The 24480-nt window shown below is 40.5% G+C and overlaps 1 protein-coding gene across 1 annotated transcript in view; it reads right to left on the reverse strand.

Annotated features, from left to right (window-relative positions):
• The window catches only part of LOC105081153 (neuronal acetylcholine receptor subunit alpha-7), a 106589-nt gene extending 82314 nt beyond the window's left edge, over positions 1-24275 (reverse strand). The window contains exons 1-2 of the mRNA XM_074354050.1: positions 24124-24275; positions 23726-23865 (exon numbers count right to left, since the gene is read on the reverse strand). Of these exons, the coding sequence (XP_074210151.1) occupies positions 23726-23865; positions 24124-24169 (186 nt within the window). The 5' untranslated portion in view covers positions 24170-24275. The remainder of the gene's footprint in view (positions 1-23725; positions 23866-24123) is intronic.
• Between the last annotated feature and the right edge of the window lie 205 nt (positions 24276-24480).

The following is a 24480-nucleotide window of genomic DNA, read 5'->3' on the forward strand; positions in this document are numbered from 1 at the left end:
AGAAGTAAGGAAGAGCCTGTCCCTTCCCCTCCCAACATGGAAACAGAAGCTCAGTAGGGAATCTGGACTTCCACCCTCAGATGAAAGTAACAAGGCAGTGCCCCCCTCTTCCTCTGCTGGAGCCGTGTCAGAGAAAGCAGCTACACCGAAAGTTCAACAAAGACCCAGAGCCTCAGAACAAAGTACGTAAAGTGTTTAGGTTCCTACTGAAAGTCACTCAGGAAGATCTCAAACCAAATTTAAAAAGAAAATCCATAGATGTCAACAAGATGACAACCCAAAGATGTTACAATTATCTGATAAAAGTTTGAAGGCAGACATCAAACACATGCTTCAAAAAGCAACTACAAACATGATCAAAATAACTGGAAAAACAGAAAGTCTCTGCAGAGAAGCAGAAGCGATAAAGGAGACTCAAATGGAAGTTCTAGGGCTGAAAAACAAAACAAACTAAATAAAAACTAAGCAGAAGGGCCCCGCAGCAGAACGGGGACAGAATGATGGAACTGTGAGATGGAACAATAGAAATTTCCCAATTTGAAAAACAGAGAGGAAAAAAAAAACTGAAAAAAGAAAAAAATGAACAGAGCCTCAGGGACCTATGGGAATAAAATAAAATATCTAATAATTGTATAACTGGAGTCTTGGGTGAAAAAGAAGGTGGAACTAAAAAAGTGCATGAAGAAATAATGGCTGACACTTTCAAAATTTGACAAGAGGAGCGATCCATAGATTTAAGAAAGAGAAAGAAAATTACGACATGAGATCACTCATATGTGGAATCTTAAAGAAAAAAAAAAGAACATAAATACAAAACAGAAATAGACTCACAGACATAGAATATAAACTTGTGGTTGCCAAGGTGGTGGGGTGGGAAGGGACAGACTGGGAGTTCGAAATTTGTATACTGACAGGCATATGCAGAATAGATAAACAAGATTATACTGTATAGCACAGGGAAATATATACAACATCTTGTAGAAGCTCACAGCGAAAAAAATGTGACAATGAATATACGTATGTTCATGTATAACTGAAAAACTGTGCCTTACACTGGAAATTGACACAACATTGTAAAATGACTAGAACTCAATAAAAAAAAAAAAAAAAAAGTTTAAAAAAAGAAAGTGACCAAGCCCCAAACAAGATAAATCTAAAGAAATCCCTACTAAGACACATCACAAATTTCCAAAAGCTAAAAAAAATGAAAAAAAAAAACTTTACAGCAAGAGAAAAATAATACTTTATCTATAAGACAAAAGCAATTCAAATGACAGCATATTTACATCTCGGAATCTAAAGAGTGTCTCTTACAGACGTGTACAGTCAGATCTTTTTTTTTTTTTTTCACTCTTCTGTCAATCTCTGTCTTTCAATTGGAATGTTTAACTATTTAAATTTAACATAATTTCTGGTAAAAGTAGGATTTATATCTGCCATTTGGCTATTTGTTTTCAATATATCTTGTGTGGGTCCCTCTACCTTAATCCTTCTTTCACTGTCTTCTGATTTGTTAAATCAAAACTTTCTAATGTCCTTGTCATTCCATTTATTATATTTTTTGAGCTATTTTTCCTGGGGATTACAATTAACAACTTCTTACAATCCTGTCTGGATTGATATGCTACAAAACTTTGCCCCTCTCCCCTTTCTTTATGCCATACAAACTTCATATACTGCAAGCACATCAACACATGTTTACAATGACTGCTTTACACAGTTGTCTTTCAAATCAAATAGGAAGGAAAAAGTGATAAACAAAATTTTGAGATTTGCAAATACTAACTACTATATATAAAACAGATAAACAGCAAGGTCCCACTGTACAGCACAGGGAACTACGTTCAGTACCTTGTAATAGCCTTTAATGAAAAAGAACATGAAAAGGAATATATATATGTATGTGTGTATATATATATATGTGTATGACTGAATCACAGTGCTGTACACCAGAAATTAACACAATATTGTAAACCAACTACACTTCAATTAAAAAATAAAAAAAGAATTTTTTTTTCTTTGTCCTAGGTTCCTGACATGACAGGAAGCTTCAAAAATGCTTGGAATTTACTGATAAAAAGGTCTTCATTATACTAATAAAGTAACTCATGACAGGGATTACCCTGACTAGCTCCAGGATGGGTGGTGGTCATCAGAAAAACCCTCAGTGAGATCAGAGGGCTGGAACTTCCAGCTCAGCCTCCAGGGAGGGGAGGGAGTTCAATAATGTGGCCAATAATCTAATAATCAGTCATGTCTACAAAATGGAATTTCAATAAAAACTCTAGACAGCAAAGGTTGGGAGAGCTTCCTGGCTGCAGAATACAGCCATATACCAGGAGGGTGCACATCCCAGGCTCCCGTGCTTGGACCCTCCTTGACCTTGCCCTACATGCCTCTTTATCTCACTGCTCATTTGTACCCTTTATAAAAATGATAATTGTAAGTATAGAATTTTTGTAAGTTGTGTGAGTTGCCTGGGGTTTGGGAAAGCCTCAAATTTGCAGTCAGCCAGACAGAAGTGCAGACAACCAGACAGAAGTGCAGACAGACAGATGGGCAGACAGCCTGAAGACCCCATTTGGCTGGCGTCTGAAGCAAGATTGTCTTGCTGGGAATCGTGCTCTTAACCTCATAGGGTCTGATGCTAACGCAGAGCAGTTAATGTCAGAACTGAGTTGTAGGACACCCAATTGGTGTCAGAGGTTTGCTGACAGCATCCAAGAGGGAAAGAAAATGCCAGTTCAACAGCTGAGCAGCAGACCAAGGGATCAGCCAATTTAGTTACAAGCAGGAAGACAAAATGCTTCAAAAGGTATGATTCTAAAAACATGGACGATACAAAACCACGTGTGTCTGAACAGAAGGAGAGTAATGTACACTTCTGCTGAAAAGCTTGGGGACAAAACAAGGATTGTTACATGAAAAAAGTCAACAACTGGGAAAAGATCATAGCATTAATTCTGAGGAAAAAGAAAAAGTTATTCTAGAAAATAAATATAGCCCGCTACTTGGCTCCTATGAATAGGAACTTCCTAACTATTTTAATATACACACGGCATATTAATTTAACCAAAAAAGATGATGTAATTTCATGGGGAGAATGTGGCAAGAAAATAGACGGTGTGTTATTTATCTGGTGGTGGTGTGGCAAATGGAGAACAAAATCCTCACCTTCAGTATTGGGAAGTTGTTAACCATTAAAAAGCCACCAGCATTTTATTTACTTTTACTATAAGCACTTTATTTAGAGATATAGAGGTAGATCTCAAAGACACAGATAAGAGCTGGAATCAGTTGCTTCTGGGAAAAGTAAACAGAGGCAGAGACATAAATAAGCCTTACAGAACTACATCAGTGTTTAACCTCTGTGCAAGAATGACACTCACAAGAATGCAGATTTTTAGAAAGTACCACCACTCAAATAGCACCGTGACGTTGTCACAGGAAGCACAAATTCATAGTTCAAGGGACAGGATTCGAGAAGTGTGGTGGTGTCCTTGAGCTCACACAACTGTGGAGGGTTGGACCTCAGTCTCTTATGATTCCAAGTCTTGTGTCTCTTTCTCAGTCTTCCTAGTAGCAACTTGTAATAAGGAAAGTGTTTAGATATGACAGAAGTGAAAAAGATTAAGTCTCATTGGAGGGGATTGGGAAATCTCTCTACAGAAAGTGTCATTTGAGGGATGGGTGTAGCTCAGTGGTACAGAATGTGCTTAGTATGTACAAGGTCCAGGGTTCAATCCCCAGTACCTTCATTAAAAAAAAAAAGTACCATTTGAACTCAGCTCTGAACCATTTCAGGCTGCTCCCCACATGCAGGGAAAGTGCCTGGACCATATCCCTTCTTCCTCTCCTGCCCATCACCTGGCTTCTGGTCTGCGATGGGTGAAGGATGGGGTGAAGGATGGAGGTAACTCAGTCTACCCGCCGCACAATCCAGACGGCGGTCAGCTGAGCTCACGAGAGTCTGCTGCCATCTGCGGTTTCTCAGTGCCCAGTGACTCCACTACGACAGCACCATGAACTGCACCAACTCTGGTGTGCAAACAACAGAATATGGGTGAATAACAGTACCTTCCGCAGGGCTTCAGCAAGGATGGATTTGATCACATGCTTATAGCAGAGCCGGGTGTCAGTGTTGTCCACGGCCGTCACCCCTCAGATCTCACGATCCGTGCTGAGCATCCAGAGTCAGAGTTCCACAGCACCCCTCAGGATGCCCAGCACTGCCCATCACCTCCTGACATGTGTGCTCCATCCTCCCACTGGGCTCTGATGCCTCATTCAATACATTCTCGGCTCCGTGAAGCCACCCTTCCTCCCAGGCCAGCTGCAGGTGGCTTTCCGTGATGAGTGTGTAAGTCAGGGTTCTCCAGAGAAACAGAACCAAGTGGATGTATATAAATACATAAAGAAGAAGAAGTTTACCATAAGAATTGGCTCACACAGTCGCGGAAGCCGCAAAGGTCTACGGTCTGCCATCCGCCAGCTGGAAAGTCAGGAAAGCTGGTGGTGTAGTTCAGCCTGAGCCCAGAAGCCAACAGTGGGAGTCCCCCCAGGACTGTGAACCTGGAAGGCCCAAGAACCAGCAGCTCTGATGTCCGAGGGCAGGAGAAGACGGATGTCCCAGCTCAAGAAGAGGGAGCAAACTCACCCTTCCTCTGCCTTTTTGTTCTACTCAGGCCCTCGGTGAACTGACGCAGCCCACCAGCAAGAGTAAAGGAAATCTTTACTCAGTCTACCAGTTCAAATGCTCATCTTTTCCAGAAACTCCCTAACAGGTACACCCAGAATTGGTGTTCTACCAGCTTTCTGGGCATCTCCCAGCCCAGGCAAGTGGACACACAGAATTAAGCATCACCGTGAGCCTCTATTGGGGTAAAGTACAGTGCTGTGTCCATTGTTAACATCCACCTGCTGGAGCTATTCCCCATCTGTTTATCTGTTTGTCTATTTTTGCCTTTCTGAGTCCCCCCTTTTTTTTAATGCCATGTAAACTCTAGCTCAAATTTTACTTAAAAAAATTTTTTTATTGAAGTATAGTCAATTTAAGTTCTTATAAGTCTTCTCTTGAAAAGTGGTACATGGCTAGGACTTTTAAAACTGAATCTGGATTGCTGTTTTTAAATAGGCACGTGTACCCAGTTCATGACAGTGATTATGAATGAGAGAATGGGGCTTGTTTCCGTCATCGTCCTGTGCTGCTGTTTCCCCCAGTATTCTGTTGTGTTTCTTAAAACTGTTTCTAAATATTACTGGAGTGTTCAAGTTTCTTAGCTTTGATTTCAAGACCCGAAACTTTTATTACCTCATTCCACTCTTATAGAAGTTTTGTAAAATTTTTGAAAACACATATTCTCATATATATATATATATATATACACACACACACACACACACACACACACATACACAAAGACAGAGAGAGAGAGAGAGAAATATACATATTTGGGCTAATGGTTGCTATTAACATTTCAGGGAGGGTTGTTGTTTGATGGTTAATTAGGCTTGATGGAAATTTCCTATGATCTCTGACTAGTTCTTCTTACACCCCACTTACTTTGCTTAAGGTTTGTTTTTCTTTTTGCGTATCTGGAATACATTACCTAGCAATTCTTTCGGATAATCTGCAGGTGGTAAATTCTGGATCCTTGCATAATTGAAAACTTTGTTTTTCTACTTGACTTTGAGGAGATTTGGGAGATGATAGTTTCTCAGACTCACAGACAGTAAACAAACCTGTGGGCATCAGGGGAGAGAGGGGGTGGGAAGGGATAAATCAGGAGTTGGAGAAATGCTAATATTAACTACTAAATATAAAATAGATGAAAACCAGATTTCTTCTGTACGGCACAGGGAACTATACGCAGTACCTTACAGTATCTAATGAAAAAGAGTATTAAAATGAATATATGTAAGTATATGTATGACTAAAACATGATGCTGCTCACCAGAAATTGACACATTATAAACTGACTATACTACAATAAATAAAATAAAATAAAATAAAATAAAATAAAATAATCAGTTTCTCATCTGAGCTCTGACATTATAGCCCACTCTCTTCTCAAATCCAGATTTCCTAATAAGACCACAGATGTCATTTTGGTAATTATTCTATGGCAAATGATTTTCCTCTGTTGTAGGTGAATTTAAGATTTTTTTTCTTATCCTTAGTACACTGAAATTGAAATACTCAGTGTGTCTTTTACATCTAAGTTTTCAGGTCTTCCTTGACCTCAACATTCTTCTAAAAAGACGATTTCTTTATATTTTTACTTTCCCATCTGCTCAGTTATCTCTTTCTGAGATAACTACTAGAGTCAAGTCAGAACTTATTACAATGCCTACTGTCAATCAGCGGTTTCCAAAGCTAGTTTCCCACTGAAGGATTTCTTGATAAAGCAGATTCAGGCCTGGAGTGGGAGGTACAGGACAGACTTGGGACCTCGTTTTATTTTCTTCTGGAAAACAGAGCATCTATCAAAGATCAAGGGGACCATACCAAAGGGACACAGGAATCAACTTGATAATCTGAGCATCAGAAACGATAACTTGAATGAAATAAGACATGTGTGGGAGAAGGGTAACAGCTCAGTGGTAGAGCACATGCTTAGCATGCAGGAGGTCCTGGGTTCAATCCGCAGTACCACCATCAAAGTAAATAAATTAAAAAAAAAAAAAAAAACACTAATTACTTCCCCTTCAAAAAAAAAAAAAAACCAAAATGAATAAATAATTTTTTTTAAATCTTTAAACTGCTTTTAAAAGAGGAGGGGAAGGGAGGTATAGCTCAGTGGTAGAGCATGTGCTTAGCATGCACTAGGTCCTGGGTTCAATCCCCAGGATCTCCATTAAAAAAAAGACACATCAAATATCCAAACCCTGCAAATAATTCAAAATAATAATTAAATCGCATTGGTCATCTATTCAAGTATCTTGGACACTGCATAATATATTTAAAAATTGAAAAACAAACAAGCAAAATACCGCCAAACAAAAAATATGAGGAAAGCCTGGAATCAAGTCCCCAAATCTTCTCTGCCTAGACAAGAATGGTCATGATAATATAACACCTAGTTCATGTGATCAAAGAAGCAGCAAAAAGCAGGTGTATGAACGTGTCTGAAAACTTTAAAGTTATGCACATCTTAGATGATGCCATTTGAGGGCTCTTTTCAATAACAGACATTGACATACACCTAAAAAGCTACCTATCGACAAGGGAGAGAGGCCCTGAACCACGCCCAGCCCAGGTCCACACCCACAGCCCTTTCCAGGTCTCCTGCAGATGTGATGGCAAACCCAGAAGGAGACCCATTTTCCTCCAGAAGCGTATCATTTCTGAAACAGGTGTAACCTTTCCAATCCAGACCAAGCTACACCGTGTAGCCCATCATTCTGTTCATTGCCTCTATCCGAGATGAAGTTTCAAGCACTGTAAAAGCACTTCTCTTTAATTCTGTGTAATTTTTAAGTGATATCTGAAAAAGCAAAATGCGGGGAGCCAGTGGAAAGCTGGTTTGTGATGAGATGTCAATGACCTGCTGCTCCTTGGATACAAACCACCTCCAGGAAGGAAACACATTTCCTGTCATGAATATTCCCTTTCGGTTTTTAATTTAATCCACTGCCTGTAATTTTCCCTGTCCTGAACAATGCAGGTGCCATCTGCACAGTGTTGATTTCATTCACGCTCAATGGTTATTGACAGAGGATCGTCCTGGGCCACGGCCATCACACGAAATGCTCCACACATGGAACAAGAGGAAGGAGGGGACCAACTGGCATGCTGCCCTCCCTCCAAGGGAGAGGAGGTGAGGGGGGATGCCCTGCAGCTGGGGGCCGCCCCTGGTCCAATTCCAGGTACCCAAAGCTGCCTTCAATGCCTCTCATCTCTGAGACCATGTGTCAATATAGACCCCCTCTCTGGAGTAAGGACTTTGAGAGAAAAGCCTTTCCTGCAGTTGCCGTTGCCTCTGGAGCTATAACCACAGGACCACTAACACAAAGGACAGGGACGCCTCAAAGCCAGATTCCCAGAGATTCTCCTGCTTTAAATATCTACACTGCATGCAATTTACCTAACTTAAAAATAAGAAAAGTATCTCCTGACAGCCAACTGTCTATAGGATGTGCCCCTGAAGACCAGCCAGCAGCATGTGTATGTCCCCAAGTACCAGGATTCTATGGGCTTTGTCTATTTTTATCAATACCTGTTATTCTTTAGTTTTCATCGAGGAATTTTGTTGGTCATCAATCTACAGATATTTCAGGCAAATACAAAACATCGTCCTAAGTGATTCAGGCACCATTTGTTGAGTAACTAAAACATTTAATAAAAAAATCCAAAAGTAATGTTTTTGGCTTTAAAAAAAAAAAAGCTTGTAAAGAAGTTTTTAAAATGTTTTGTTCTTCAGTATGGAGATTCCTCAAAAGACTAGGAATAGACTTACCGTATGACCCAGGAATCCTGCTCCTGGGCTTATATCCAGAAGGAACTCTACTTCAGGATGACACCTGCACCCCAATGTTCATAGCAGCATTATTTACAATAGCCAAGACATGGAAACAGCCTAAATGTCCATCAATGGATGACTGGATAAAGAAGAAGTGGTATATTTATACAATGGAATACTATTCAGCCATAAAAACCGACAACATAACGCCATTTACAGCAACATGGGTGCTCCTGGAGAATGTCATTCTAAGTGAAGTAAGCCAGAAAGACAAAGAAAAATACCATATGAGATCGTTCATGTGTGGAATCTAAAAAACAAAAACAAAAACACAAAGCATAAATACAAAGCAGAAATAGACTCATAGACATAGAATACAAACTTGTGGTTGGCAAGGGGGCAGAGGGTGGGAAGGGATAGACGGGATTTCAAAATTGTAGAATAGATAAACAAGATTATACTGTATAGCACAGGGAAATATACACAAGATCTTATAGCAGCTCACAGAGAAAAAAATGTGACAATGAATATATATATGTTCATGTATAACTGAAAAATTGTGCTCTACACTGGAATTTGACACAACATTGTAAAATGATTAAAAATCAATAAAAAATGTTAAAAAAAATAAAATGTTTTGTTCTTAAGTGTTTTAAAACTTTTGATCAATTAATTTTTTTTTTAATGGAGGTACTGGAAATTGAACCCAGGACCTCGCACATGTTAACCACGTGCTCTACCACGGAGCTGTACCCACCCTCCTCCAACTGATTTTTAAAACCCATAAAATGTTTCATTTACTACATAAGATATAAATATAAAGTCAAGATTTCTTAAGCTAACATACCAAAAAGTGCCTTACCTCATTAAGGCTGTCTTTGAAAATGGTATAGAACTGTTTTAAGTTGCTTAGGACAATTTGGGGCATTTTTATTCTTCTCCAGGGTCATATTATAAGCAGCCAAAAGAAAAACAGAAAATCCGTCTCCATCTCATTTGTGAGCCACCAACATTCATCATGAGACCCTGCTTTGAGCTAGTCCTGTCAGTCTTAGTAAAGAAACTCATCTGAAAATAAGAGTATCTCTACCAAAAATTTTCAAATAACAAGAGTCCAAAAGTATTGATATTTTAATAGCTTTACTAGTGTAACTGCATCACCTTCTACAGGGGCTACATTAAAAGAAAACATTCATTTACATTTAAATAAATCATAAACATAAGAAGTATGTGAAAATGTTTATTCTCTCATTCTTGCTTAAGTCAAAGGTGCAAACACAGAATAGGAAACGGTATTATTTAGATAATACCTCGTAGGCATATACTCAGTAGGTCACTAAAGACCATCTCAAGGACAGGCTCAGACGCTCTTCTTAGGAACTGCATTAACTTAAGAAAGTGGCAGGCACAACTCTGCCCAAGTGTTCACTGCTCAGTAAGTTTAAAGGGACCCATTAAATATTAAAATGATACTATGGAAGTATCAACATGGATTTGTAAATCACATAATGGATGGAAACTACAAAATAACATATTTTGACCATTGGCTTAGTTGCTGATAAGAGTATCCTATAAGTTTCTAGTTCAAGATGCCAGCTTATACCCATCTGTGTCCCCTTCCCCTCCAAGACCACCGAAATTAACATACAGGAGGGAAACAGTATAAACACCCCAAAACAAACAGAATGACAGATACAAACTAATATATATAAAAGAGATTAACAACGAGGTTCTAATGTGTAGCACAGGGAATTATGTTCACTATCTTGTAATAACTTATAACGAAAAAGAATGTGAAGATGAATATATATATATATATAACTGAATCACTATGCTGTACACCAGAAACTAATACAACATCGTAAATCAACTATACTTAAAGAAAAAATAGCTAAACTGAAAAAAAAAAAAGGAACAGGGCCATAAAAAGACAAGATATTTCAATACATGACAAGCAGAGAGCACACGCACATACGAAGGCTTGGTGACTGTAAAAGCAGACAGAGGAAGTCATGTGCTAAATATCGGTGGCAGGTTTCAGGGTGGAGGGAGCAGGTCTGCTTTGTAGAAGCCCACAGAGCTTAGAAGAGCCCTGAGTCTGGAAGAGGGCAGGAGAGAGTAAGGACCGAGTGGAGCTGTCCCAGGTGAATGCACAGAAAGCTTTGTCAACTCCCTTCTGAGAATAACCAGCATCCTGGGTTTCTCCTCACTCCATGGGGTCAACACTCAAACAAATGGATCTGACTGGTTAGGGCTGTACCGTACAACATGGTGGCCACTGCAAAATGTGGCTGAAGTCCCTGATGCCCGGCCAGTGCTAACTGAGAGCCTAACACACATGGATTCCCAAGACTTAGTTCTACCCTCCCCTAAAAGTATAAACTATCTCATTAACATGTTTATGTTCATTACATATTGCAATTTTAATAATTTAAAAATATTGAGTTAAGCAAGCTATCTTATTAAAAATAAATGCTGTCCTCTACGACAGCACTTCCACCAATGTTCCTGCTCCCTAATTAAAAAATACAAAGAGCATTTTTTAAGACTCAGAAGGCATTTTAGGAAGTCTTGGCAAACAAACAGAAAAAATAAATAGAAAGACAAATAAGTAAAATTAGAAGAAGCAGGGGAATGGGGAGTAACCCTAGAAGAAATAATGTCATTTGGTTTAAAATAAAGGAACTACAAAAATGAAGAAGGAAAGGACAACCCTCCAACTGGCACCCTTGGACAATGAAGGGCAAGTGGAGCAGAACAGAGAACAGAGGAGGACCCAGGGGACAGAGTGACTGAGGACTTAGAGAAAGGAAGGTAAGATAAGGCTTAGCGAAGGGGGTAGAAAAGGAGAGCATCTGAGCTTGACACCAGGCCCAGATGACATGGACACTCAACCCCACAGAACAGCATGGAACCCACAGCACCAGACCCACAGAGAAGGAAATGTGGGCTCCAAAAAGCGGCTTTGCAGAGAACACTGCTAACACGGTCACCAAATCCTGATGGTGGCTTTTTTGTTTTAAGTATAATCAAGCTAACATCAAAATTATAAATAACAAATGCTGGAGATAGTGTGGAGAAAAAGGAATCCTCTTACACTGTTGGTGGGAATATAATTTGGTGCAGCCACTATGGAGAACAGCATGGAGGTTCATTAAAAAACTAAAAATAGACTTACCATATCATCCAGCAATCCCACTCCTGGGCATGTATCTGGAGAAAACTCTAACTCAAAAAGTGCACCCAACGTTCATAGCAGCACTATTTACAACAGCCAAGACATGGAAACAACCTAAATGCCCATAGACAGATGAATGGATAAAGAAGTTGCAGTATATATACACAATGGAATACTACTCAGCTATAAAAATGAAATAATGTCATTTGCAACAACGTGAATGGACCTAAAGGTTATCATATTAATTAAAGTAAGTCAGACAGAGAGGGAAAAATACCACATGACATCACTTATATGTGGAATCTAAAAAAAATGATACAAATGAACGTATTTACAAAACAGAAACAGACTCACAGACATAGAAAACAAACTCATGGTTACCAAAGGGGAAAGAGGAGGATAAATTAGGAATTTAGGATTAGCAGATGCACACTACTATATATAAAATAGATAAACAACAAGGCCCTACTGCATAGCACAGGAAACTATATTCAATAACTTGTAATAACTTATAATGGGAAAGAATCTGAAAAAGAATATATATTATATGTGTGTGTGTGTATAACTGAACCACTTTGCTGTACACCTGAAACTAACACAAGATTGTAAATCAGCTATACTTCAATTAAAGAAAGGATAGAGAAATTAAATATGGCTGCAGAACAAAATGTGAATGTTACCAAAGTTGAGATGGAAGGACATAAAGAGAAGTAGGAGCAGAACAGGAGTGATTACAGAGACTGGAAACTGAACTACAGTTAACAAAAGTTACAAATTTTGAGACTGTCTTTTTTTTCCAGCAAGTTAGTTCATAGATACAGTAAAGATTATTCTGATTTTTCATTGAGGTATCATTGGTTTACAACATATAAGTTTCATGTGTACGACATTGTATTTTCACTCCTGTACATACCCCAGCGTGCTCACCATCCAAAGTTTAATTTCCATCACTACACCTGTTGACCCACTTTACTGGTTTCACCCTTTTGAAGGTAAAAAAGTGACCAGTGGAAGAAGTGAGAACAGAGGTGTGAGAGGGGTTGGGGCAAGCTGTGAATAAGCCAAGTCATAGAAATGGGTAGAGTTGACCATCAAGGAATAGAAATATAAACAGAGTATTAAAATAGGAGTCACATGGGGGAGGGCAGAGCTCAGGGGTAGAGCCTGTGCTTAGCATACTTGAGGTCCTGGATTCAATCCAAGTGCTTCCATATAAATGAATAAATTAATAACCTAAGTAGTCATCCACCTCCCCTCCCCAAAAAAGAATAAAAAGTAAAAAAAAATAAAATAAAATAGGAGTCATAACCAGAAACAGAGGCTGCAGAAGGTTTTGAGAGATGAACAGCAATGAGAAACATGGAGCAGGGTCAGGCTTTTTGTAAACCCTTTACTGTTGGCTCTGTAAATGTTGTGTGTCTTGTTGACATTTTTAAATATTAAAAAATGCCCTAGCTTCTACATTTTTTCCATATTATAGACATACTAAATAACTGAAACATCCATTTGTGGGCAGACGTAGTGGATAATACAACGTCTACATGCGATAAAGTTCACCAACCATGTAGTCATTACACTAAGAATCCTTTAATTATCATTGAAAAACAAAATAATCATCAATTTCCATGTGAAAGGTAAAACAACAACAGCAAAAAGCCTTTAAAAGCAAATGTATAGGAAAATATCTTCATGAGCTTGAAGAAGGGAAAGGCTTCTTAAACATAACAAACTAAGCAGTAAACACAGAAGAAAGGAATTATAAAATTAAGCCCATTAAGAATTTCCATTCATCAAAAGATACTGTTTATCTGTAAGCATATTCTACTTCAATTAAAAGTTTACAAATGAGAGAAAGAAAGGACATTAAAAGACAAACCGGAGAGTCTTAGAAAATATTTGCGAAAACATTTATGTCGGGGCTTATGTCCACAATATAGAAAAACTTACACAAATCCCAATAAGGGGAAAAAAAAAACAGCACACACACAAAAGGCAAGATTAAAAATAGGCAAGAGACATGAATAAACACTCACAAAAGAAGACACCAATACCAAGTGGAAAATTAAGAAATGGTTATGTCCTCGACTTTATTTGTAATCAGGAAACTGCTAATTAAAGTCACAAGGAAGTATCACTCCCCACCCACTGGAATGGTAAATTTAAAAGACTAAAATATAAAGTGTCAGTGAGTATGCAGAACAACAAGAATTTTTCAGATACTGCTGATGAGAGTGTTAATTGCTACAATCATTTTGAAAAGTGTTTGGCTTCATCTGGAAAAGTCAGCAACATGCCATCCTCTGGCCTGGCAAGTCCCCAAGTGTGTATCTACACACATGACAGACAGAAATACAAAAACATGTGTGTCAAAACACACACACCCCAATGTTCATAGCAGCACTATTTACAACAGCCAAGACATGGAAGCAACCTAAATGTCCATAGACAGATGAATGGATAAAGAAGTTGTGATATATACATATAAATATATACACAAAATGGAATACTACTCAGCCATAAAAAAGAGTGAAATAATGCCATTTGCAGCAACATGGATGGACCTAGAGATTATTATACTTAGTGAAGTAATTCAGACAGAGAAAAACAAATGCCATATAATATCACTGTTTTGTGGAACCTAAAACAAATGATACAAATGAACTATTTACAAAACAAGAATAGACTCACAGACAGAGAAAATAAACTTATGGTTGCCAAAGGGGGAAGGAAGAAAGGGATAAATTAGGGATTTGGGATTAATATTTATAGACTACTATGTACAAAACAGATAAACAACAAGGAACTACTATATAGCACAGGGAAAAGTATTCAATATCTCATAATAATCTATAATGGAAAAAAAAAACAAAAGAATATATATGTGTATGTATAGCTGAATCACTATGCTGTACACCAGAAACTAACACATTGTAAATCAAATATATGTCAATTTAAAAAAAGACATGTGTAAGAATACTCATGGCAGTGTTCTTCATAATAGAAAAAAGCAGGAAACAACTTTGATCTCCATTAAGAGAAGGACAAATCATGTTACAGTCACACAATAAAAATGAATAATCTGCAGCAACAGGCAACAGCTGGGGTGACTCTCATAAAAATAAAAGTGAGCAAAAGAAAATAAGACAACACATACTGTGTACTTGTGTGATTCCACTTATGTAAAGTTCTGGAGAAGGGCAAAACTAAATCCTGGTGCTTGACATCAGGCTAACAGTTTTCCAGTGGGAAGAAAGGGAGGAAGAGCTATGTTGGGTCGTGATGACCCACGTGGGTTCCCTGTGATAACCCACTGAGTTGGCTTTGATATTGTAAAACTGAGTTGGTTTTGATACTGCGCCGCACTGTGGATATATGTAACACTACAATTCAAACTTCGACACATAATTAAAGTATGACTTTCAAAATGAAACATGTCTCTCTAAGAGCTAGCTAGGGTATTAAAGAGGTTACTTCAAATGTCAGTAAAACATCTTAATAGAAAACAGTGAAGGAAGAAATGTTTCCAGACCAGTGATTTTCACTGTAAATGTTACTAGTTTGAGCTTAATCAACCAGTGGGCAGTCTTAGCTAAATTTGCTGAATCCAAGCCCCCAATATGATACACTGTATGTGTGAGCTTCTTAAAACAGATACATTAGATCAAAAAAAATTGTACAATTCTGAAGTTTCGAAACACCTGGAGCTTTACCTAAGCATCTGCTTTCTCTTCACCAAAGGGGGAGAGAGAGAGAGAGAGAGGGGGAGAGAGAGAGAGAGAGAGGGGGAGAGAGAGAGAGAGAGAGAGAGAGAGAGAGAGAGAGAGAGAGAGAGAGAGAGAGAGAGAGAGAGAGAGAGAGAGAGAGAGAGAGAGAGGGAGAGAGAGAGAGAGAGAAGCTGTTTCTTGCTCAACACCACCTCTTTTACCCCAAGACAGGAATCTTTGCTGATGATTTGCCCTCAGTGATCCCACTATAAATTTCCCACTCTGGGAATCATCTCACAGGTGCCACTCATTAACCATGATAACCACAATGTCCCCTACTTTGTCCACTGGCTCCTGCACTGGGGTCAGGTCAGCTCCTTTTTCTACCACCTGACTCCGAGCCTGGAGTCAGCCCCATGTCCAGTTCCCACAGCCAGCTCCCTGGCAGCGACTTTTAACCCATAAAGCAGGATTTTAAACAATTCTTTACTCAATTTCAAGTTAGTTTCAGTCATTTGGCTTTCTGGGAGTTGTGACTCCAAGCCCTTTACTGTAACCTCTAGCTTTTACTCTTGGAAACTTAATAAGCATATTATGTGATGTCTCATCTTGTGATAACAAAAAAAAATCAGCAAAGAGAGATAAGACTAACAGGTCTGGGTGTATGTGTGCTTACACACATAAATACACACATGCAAACTTTCTTTTTAATTGTTTTTATTTAGAGGGCTCTTTCTGTGAAAACCATTGATAGCTGATGTTGAAAATGAACAAAGAAACCACTGAAATAAAGAACATAGGAGTTACAAAGTCCAAATTACTTTCTTCTTCTCCAAGGAATAAAACACTACCTAATCTTGATGAATCCATAGAGGAGGAGAGATTTTCACTGGCATCCCTCCATGACAAGATTATTTCTCTCCCTTTAACAGCAAGTCAGGGATGAATCGAGAGCTCTGAGAGAACTGAGCCTTTGGGGAGCCACTTCAGTGGTAGACTTGAAAAGCAGCATTTGCAAGCAAGCTTCCTTCATAAAAGTGCCCATAATCCTCAGTCTATAAAGCTAAAAGAATTTTGTACCTTATGTCCCAGAGCCATAAAGAGGTTTAAGAGGGATACAATTTCTACCATAATAAATCTGGATCAATTATGAAAGATGCATTGTAGAGTAAACAAGTCTTAATTTAGAATTTCACTCCTGCTGCCAGCCATGATGAACTAGGTGGTTCTCATCAACCCTCCAGAGAGAACAATTGGAAAAATGCAACAATCCTGTGCGTGAAGGCTCCAAAAAACTATGAGGGCAATGAGGGGCAGCAGGACCAAGACCCATGAAAGGGAGAGAAGCTTAGGAGAGTAAAAAGATCTGGGGCCACTTTTCCAGAACCACCAGAAACCATGATTCTATAGCAATGCCTAAGAGGCCAAAAGTTGAAGCAGATCTTGACAGACTCGAGAGTTAGCAGGACAAGTGGGAGCCCAGGGTCCACAGAACAGAGGGAAGATCCTGGTAAGTTCTCCATATTCACACCCTAGAATGGATCTGCAAAATTCAGAAATAAACCAGCCCTCGCAGGAATGGAAGACCAGGTCCACATCTTTGCAACTACTAACTGAATTAAGGTGATTTGTGCTTGCTGGTACCTACATCTGGCTTGTCAGGAGCAACCATGAAATTGGAGTGAGGGTGTGTCCTGGAGATCTTCAAATTAACTCTGCAATTTTTCACACACAATGTCTGGGACAAAATAAAAAAGCAACCAGGCTTAGAAGTAACATCAAGAATCATTTTGTAACTTAATAAGTAACATTGTGAATCATTTCAACAAGTATTTTCTAAACAACTTCTAATATAAAAATAAGAATAAGACATTATGCTATACACCAGAAACTGAAACATTGTAACTGGCTATACTTCCATTAAAAAAAAATAAGAATAGGGATGGAATATGGAGTGATGGTGAGCATTATGGAATAGTAAGGAAAGAACACAATTTTATTTTATTTATTTTTTTAATTGAAATATAGTCAGTTACAATGTCAATTTCTGGTGTGCAGCATAATGTTTCAGTCATACATATATGTACATATTTGTTTTCATATTCTTTTTCTTTATAGGATATTATAAGATATTGAATATATAATTTTATTCTAAAATTCATATTAGTTTACTACTTGGCCTATTTGTGTCACTTTAAAAGTAATGTATACTAGTATTGTTTAAGGTGCCATAAGAATGTCATGCCATTTTAATTTTTCAATATTTCTCTATATATCCTATAAATATGAGAAAAGATAGCCTAAACTGCACCAAATGCCTTGAGTAATGGTGATTTGGGTAATTTTATTCCCCTGCAGTCCTTCTTATGTTTAATTTGATTTCTTGCAAAGAATACATATTACATTTGTGGTTATAAGAAATATCACTTATAAAAACATTATTAGTGTAGTCTGGTGCAGTCATTATGGAAAACAGCATGGAGATTCCTTAAAAAGCTAAAAATGGATTTACCATATGATCCAGCAACCCCACTCCTGGGCATATACCTGGAGAAAACTATAATTCAAAAAGACACATGCACCCCAATGTTCACAGCAGCACTACTTATAATAGCTAAGACATGGAAGCAAACTAAATGTCCATTGACAGATGACTGGATAAAGTAGTTGTGGTGTGTGTGAGTTTATATGCGTGTGTGTGTTCATGTATGTGTATGTGTATGTATGTGTGTGTGTGTGTGTGTGTGTGTGTGTGTGTGTGTGTATAATGGAATACTACTTAGCCATAAAAAAGAATAAAATAATGCCATTTGCAGCAACATGGATGGACCTGGAGATCATCATACTAAGTGAAGTAAGTCAGAAAGAGAAAGAAAATACCATATGATATCACTCATATGTGGAATCTTAAAAAAAAAAGAAAAGACACAAATGAACTTATTTACAAAACAGAAACAGACTCACAGACATAGAAAACAAGCTCATGGTTACCAGCAGCGGAAGAGGTGGAAAAGGATAAACTGGGAGTTCAGGATCAGCAGATACAAACTACTATATATAAAACAGAAAAACAACAAGGTCCTACTGTACAGCACAAGGAACTGTATTTAATATCTTGTAGTAAACTATAATGAAAAAGAATATGAAAAGGAACATATATATGTATACGTATAACTGAATCACTGAGCTGTACATCAGAAACTGACACAATACTTTAAATAGACTATACTCCAATTTTTTAAAAAGGGAAAAAAACATTATTAGGATAATTACATAATGGTACTGTGGATTTTCTTCACAGACTGTATTCAAGATGTATCATTTTTACAACACCTATTTGGTTATATTAAATTAGAGTTGTAGCATTTTAAATCCCCCAAGGGATTTCAAATAACACACATGGGCTTAAGTGCTGAGCTCCACACCCATGCCTGCCCTTTGCGGTACCAAACCCTAAATGCACGACCACCGGGTTCTACTGTCTTGTGACTAAAGCTGCTAGAAAGTTGAATCTACAATCCAAAATCTATATAACAGCAAAAATCATCCATGCATAATTATGTGCCATACATTTCTGAATAATCATGTGCTGATCCATATTATTCATTTTAAATACCTTGCCTTCCAGACACACTTTCGTAACTGTACACATTTATTTTATGTAAAGCAACACATGGAATGGTCTTTAGATGTGTGTGTACAGGTGAACGACCCGATGGCAGACATAAAGAAGAAATATTATAGACACCGTTGGTAGTTTAGAACCTCACATTTGCATCATTTCAAAATGATTTCTTATGCCTCATCTCATTACCACCCCAGTTACAAGCCCACAAAGTAAATTAATAATCACCATAAGTCAAAGTGTGCATTTCGGAATAATTTAGGTAGTTTCCTTTATCAAATTTATCTATGTACCTACATGAAGTTCACGTACATGGTTATATACAATAGACAATATGCCCAAAATGTCTCGGAGTCTGTCCACCGCTCCACATCCCCACAGTGACCATTCTAGCTCCGACCTCTTCATCCCTTGCCTATAGTTCCTCTTCTCTCTAATCGGTCCCACACACACACTGCCCTCTGCACCCTCCATCTAAACAGAGATCTAGCAACATTTTTATCCAATTAAAATTACACCACCCCTTCCCACTCCCCACCCCATGCCTCACCAAGGGGGCCTGGTGGATAGCTAAAGCAGGTCACAGCAGGGAAAACTAGTCCTCTGAAAGCACACACTCTGTCTTTAAAGTGTATGCACATTTTTTTCATTCTAATCTATAATTTATATTTGTTGGATTTAATATAAATATCATGATTTGGACTGTTCCCATTTCTAGGAAAATATGCCATGGCAAGCTGGTCTTGCAGCTTCACAAAACCTCTAGCACAATGCCTCCACTGCCTCATGTCCTGGTAGATGCCCTGCAGAGCACGCAACACATCTCACACTCTACCCTTCTCCTGTCTATGGTCTGAATGCCCCTCAGCTCTCCCACCAGAAGACAACCCAATCCTTCACCCTGCAAGGTGCGTTTCTAGAATCTAATGCTTTCAAAAGTGTATGTAAGGAAAAGTGAGTAGTTTGGTCAATATGATATCCCTGTTTGAGAAATTCTCAATAAATATAGGCACACTGAATTTTCTGAAGAGTTCAGCAGCAAAATACGCAGCCAAGATCAACCAGGAGCCAGTGTTCTGTAAACACACCTTGTTGAAGGTGTGCTGTCCTCACCTCTCTCTCAGTCTTTCCTCACACTGATCGCCTTACCTGTTAAGCCTTTCTGGTTTTCTCCAACTGGCAAAGTCCTACTCACCTTTAGAAATCTAATTCCTAGCCACTCTTGCTGGAGGGAAATATGTCCTCCTGTGTGTATCTGCACCACTCTGGACAGACATTAGTGGTCAATTACACATGAGGTAATCTGAGATTTACATGTCAGTCTCCCTAGATAAACTGTGAATTCCAGAAGTAGAAATAATCCCTTAACCAGGTATAAATTCCCAGAATCTAAGAAAGTCCACAAGAAGGGTTCAGTAAGTATGTGCGGAATAAGCTGATAAACAGGTAAATGACCTTCCATGAAAACAAGAAATGTAGAATCATATGTTATCTCCCTATTACCCCAGCCAGGAAATCTCTGCTGGCAGAAAGAGAGCAAGAACAAGATCTGGGGAGAAAAATGGCCTCTAGAACAGCCCAGTCAGGGTGAGCACAGGACCCACAGAACTGAATTTGTAAAGAAAACCTGACACAAACAGTTAAGACTTTGCCACGTGGATCCCTAATGAGTCACCGTGTCTCTGTCCGGGGTTCTGAAAGTCCTCTGGAAAGACCTGGCTTTGCTTCAGCACCAGACAGAGCCACGTCGGGCTGGAATACAAATGTTTGCATGTTTCATTATTTCTGATATAGAGACCTCCTCTTTGCCCAGGATCGAAGGACAGTCACATTCAATCAGTTGCCCTCAGCCAGGTTAAATAAATGAAGCTGACTTTGCTCTTCAAAAGAAGTTACAGATTCTAAAGGAGGCAGGAGATGCAAAGGACTTGCAAGACAGATGTGGGTTTTCCTCACAGCGTTGCCTCTAACCAATGAGCAACCTCGGGCAAGTGACCATTCCTTCCTGGGCACTGACGTCCGGACCTTTGAGTTGCGTGGCTACATAATGAAGATCAAGCAAACCTTTGGTGAATCACAGCTGCGTGTCAAGCACTTTCTCTTATTTAACCCTCTCAAAACCCTGTGAAGTGGGTATTATTGTTCTCATTTTACACCTGAGGAAACAAGGCTTAGAAAGGTAAAGTAATTTGCTCGAGGCACTCCATGAGCTCAAAGCATTGCCTGGTTGGGAAGTTCAACGTATTCATGGCTAGACCCTTGATCAAGGTGAGACCCAGGCTTTCTCCCCACCCACCCCACCATGACTTCTGACTGTTGACAGCCGTCTTCACAAGGGCTTCCCTAATACTAGAATGTATTAGAGACACACTGTGCTTATACTTTTGTTACTTAAAAATTTTCTAACTTGACAAATGACAAAATGTTTCTTATTTTTTCCCTTCTTAATCATCACATCATGAAACTATAGCTTATGCTTAAATTTTTCATAAAAGCCAAAAATCCCTCATGTCACCTGATTCCTCAAGGGTCTCTTAAAGAGGCAGAGGTACCAAGGAAGAAACCCACAGCTTCATAGTGAGCAGTCTTCTCTCCAAGAGAAACTGCCACAGTCCTGGGAGTCCTGCTCCACTTGGTTACTGCTTCTGCTCCTTGGCTGATACGCCACTGCACCTCCACACCCCATCCAGCCAGCACAAGGCAGGGGTGGGGCTGTGGGAGGGTGTTTTGTTTTGATGAAAATAATCATAGTCTTAATCATGTGTCTAACTTTGTGGTCCCTCAAAGTTGCCTCCACATTCTCTGGGTCTTCACAATGACCAATGAAGTGCTAACACGTCCAGTTTCTTAACAGGAAAGTACAGACTTGGGATGTTTAAGAAACTTACCTAACAATGGATTACTATTCAGTCAAGAAAAAGAATAAAATAATGCCATTTGCAGCAACATGGATGGACCTGGAGATCATCATACAAAGTAAAGTCAGTCAGAAAGAGAAAGAAAATACCATGTGGTATCACTCATATGTGAAATTTAAAAAAAAAAAAGATACAAATGAACTTATTTACAAAACAGAAACAGACTCACAAACAGAAAACAAACTCATGGTTACCATGGGGAAAGGGGGTGGGAAGAGATAAAGTGGGAGTTTGAAATTTGCACTTCATGAGGAGTGACAGAAATGTTAGGTATCTTGATTGAGGTGGTGGTTTCATAGGTACAATTCATCAAATTGTACATCTGAAATATATATAGTTTACTATACAGAAATTATACCACAATAAAGTTGCTAAAAAAAATTACCTAAGACCAACCATTCAAAACAAAGCCAGAACCTACCCAGGCTCCCAAATACAAATCCTGAGCTCCCTGAAGTAACAGCAAAAGTGCTCCATAAAAGTGCTTGCCCCCCACACCAAATGCCACCGAGCCTGTTCCCCTCCAAAGCCCCTGCACCTCCATTTCTCTGCCCTGGCTCAGCTCAACACCAGGGCTCCTTTCCCCTAACCCCAAATTTCCATCCTTTCCCCTTTCCTGCAGTCTGAGCTCTGCAAACAGCAGTTTCTGCCCTTGTAACCCACGGGACAGCACTGTGATAACCTGTCCACATCACCACACACACACAAGGAATATTCTGAAGCATTGGTCTATCTACAGAAAGATGTACACATTTAACACAGGCATAGTGTGAGAGAGGAAGCCATTCATCATGGCAGTTTTAACTAGGTTTGTGATGCAACGGGGCAGCAGTAGTAGAGTGGGTCCTCTCTATTGCAGGACCAGGAAATATGACCTGTCTTCTTACATCTTTCTTGTGAATGTCTCTGGGGGCTCTTAGCACTTTCTACCTGTGTGGTTATCCTCACATCTCTTTCCTACCGCATTCTTCCTTCCCTGGAACATCATTATCCCTGTACGCTGCTCCAGAGCTGAGTCCAAAGCCTTGTTCAGGCTAGACACTGAAACTCATTTACAAGAACTTAACACACTTTTGTAAAAGATTTGTTTTGTACGAAGGATATGCCAATGAAACTTAAATACCCAAAGTAGTTTCAAAGAGTGAAATAACAAACTTGCACAGATATCACACAGATGTGCTAACTGAAGTGAGCACAAATAAGTAAGCAAGAAGCCCATGAGGCTGGAAGCGGCTGCCTCAAGGAGCAGACAAGTGTATCCTGGCTGTGGATCCTGGCTCATCCTTGGAGCAAGACGACCTGCACCACCCTTATCAGGAAGGCAAAAGATGCCCGTAACTGGAACTGAGAAGGGTGGTCTACAGGCTCACAGCTGGCCCTCTGCCTGCACGGATGAACCAGCGACAAAGCAGAAGGCCAGGCTCCTCCCCAGAGAAGTTACATACCAAGGGCAGCAGAAAAGTCTAGAAATGCCTAAACTGACACCAATTTGTCGGACTGTATGCCAATACTTATACCATAAGGGGTACTAATATGTGACCATTCGGACCTGTTCTTGAGGATTCCCGGCTCGGGACAGATACTTTCTCCCTTAGTTTCTAAGCTGATGGAAAGGCGAGTCTGAAGCACCCACACACAGGTGGCCGGGGTGTGCCAGGTTCCTTCACTGGCAGGTAGGGAAACCGAGGCACGCGGCGGCGGGCATTGGGGTGAGAGCGAGGGACCGCCCGGCCCAGGGCCAGCGAGAGTGTCCTGGCTAAGTCATTCCGCCTCTCCGCCCGACGCTTCCACGACCCCCTGGAGAGGAGAGGGCGACCCGGAGCCGGGCCGGGACTCACCACGTCCATGATCTGCAGAAGGCTCAGGGAGAAGTAAACGGTGAGCGGTTGCGAGTCGTTGGCCACGGGCCTCTCCAAAGGATTGTAGTTCTTGACCAAATCCTTGTAGAGCTTCCTCTGGAACTCTCCTTGCAGGGACACTTAAGGAGAAGAGAGCCCGGGGGGCTGCTCAAAGGCGGCCAGTGGGGGTGCCTCCCACGCGCCCTGCCCACGATCCCGCCGCCCAAACTGCGCAGCCCAGACACGCGGGGCTCGCCTCCCCCGGCAGCGCCCCTCGCTGCCCGTCTTGGGCTGGAACCCCCAAACCTGGACCCGGCGCGGGGCGCCCGGAGCCTCCCAGGATGTGCCCGGGATCCCGCGGACGAGGAGTGGAGGGCGAGGACCTCCGGCGGCTTTACCGTGCAGGAGCGACGCGACCAGCGCCAGACACACCGAGCCGCGCATGTTGGGTCCCGGGCTGCCGCGGGCAAGCGCGCCCTCTACTCCGCTACCGGCCCCGGCCTGCGCCTGCGGCCGCGGAGCCGCCTCTCCCGGCTCGGCTCGCGCGCCTTAAAAGAGCTGAGCGCGCGCCCCCGCCCGGCCCGCCCCCGCGCTCCTCTTCACGTGATGAGCCCCGCTCCCGCCGCCCAACCCAGCGCCCCACCCCTCCCCGTCTCCCATGCCACCTCCTCCCTGTCCCCACTCCCTCCCGCCCGGCCCGGGGCTGCTCGGCGGCCGCCTGGGTAACTGCAGCCCGGGTAACTGCGGCCCGCGCG

The sequence above is a fragment of the Camelus bactrianus genome, chromosome 27, assembly GCF_048773025.1.
Source record: "Camelus bactrianus isolate YW-2024 breed Bactrian camel chromosome 27, ASM4877302v1, whole genome shotgun sequence".
Classification (NCBI taxonomy): Eukaryota; Metazoa; Chordata; class Mammalia; order Artiodactyla; family Camelidae; genus Camelus; species Camelus bactrianus.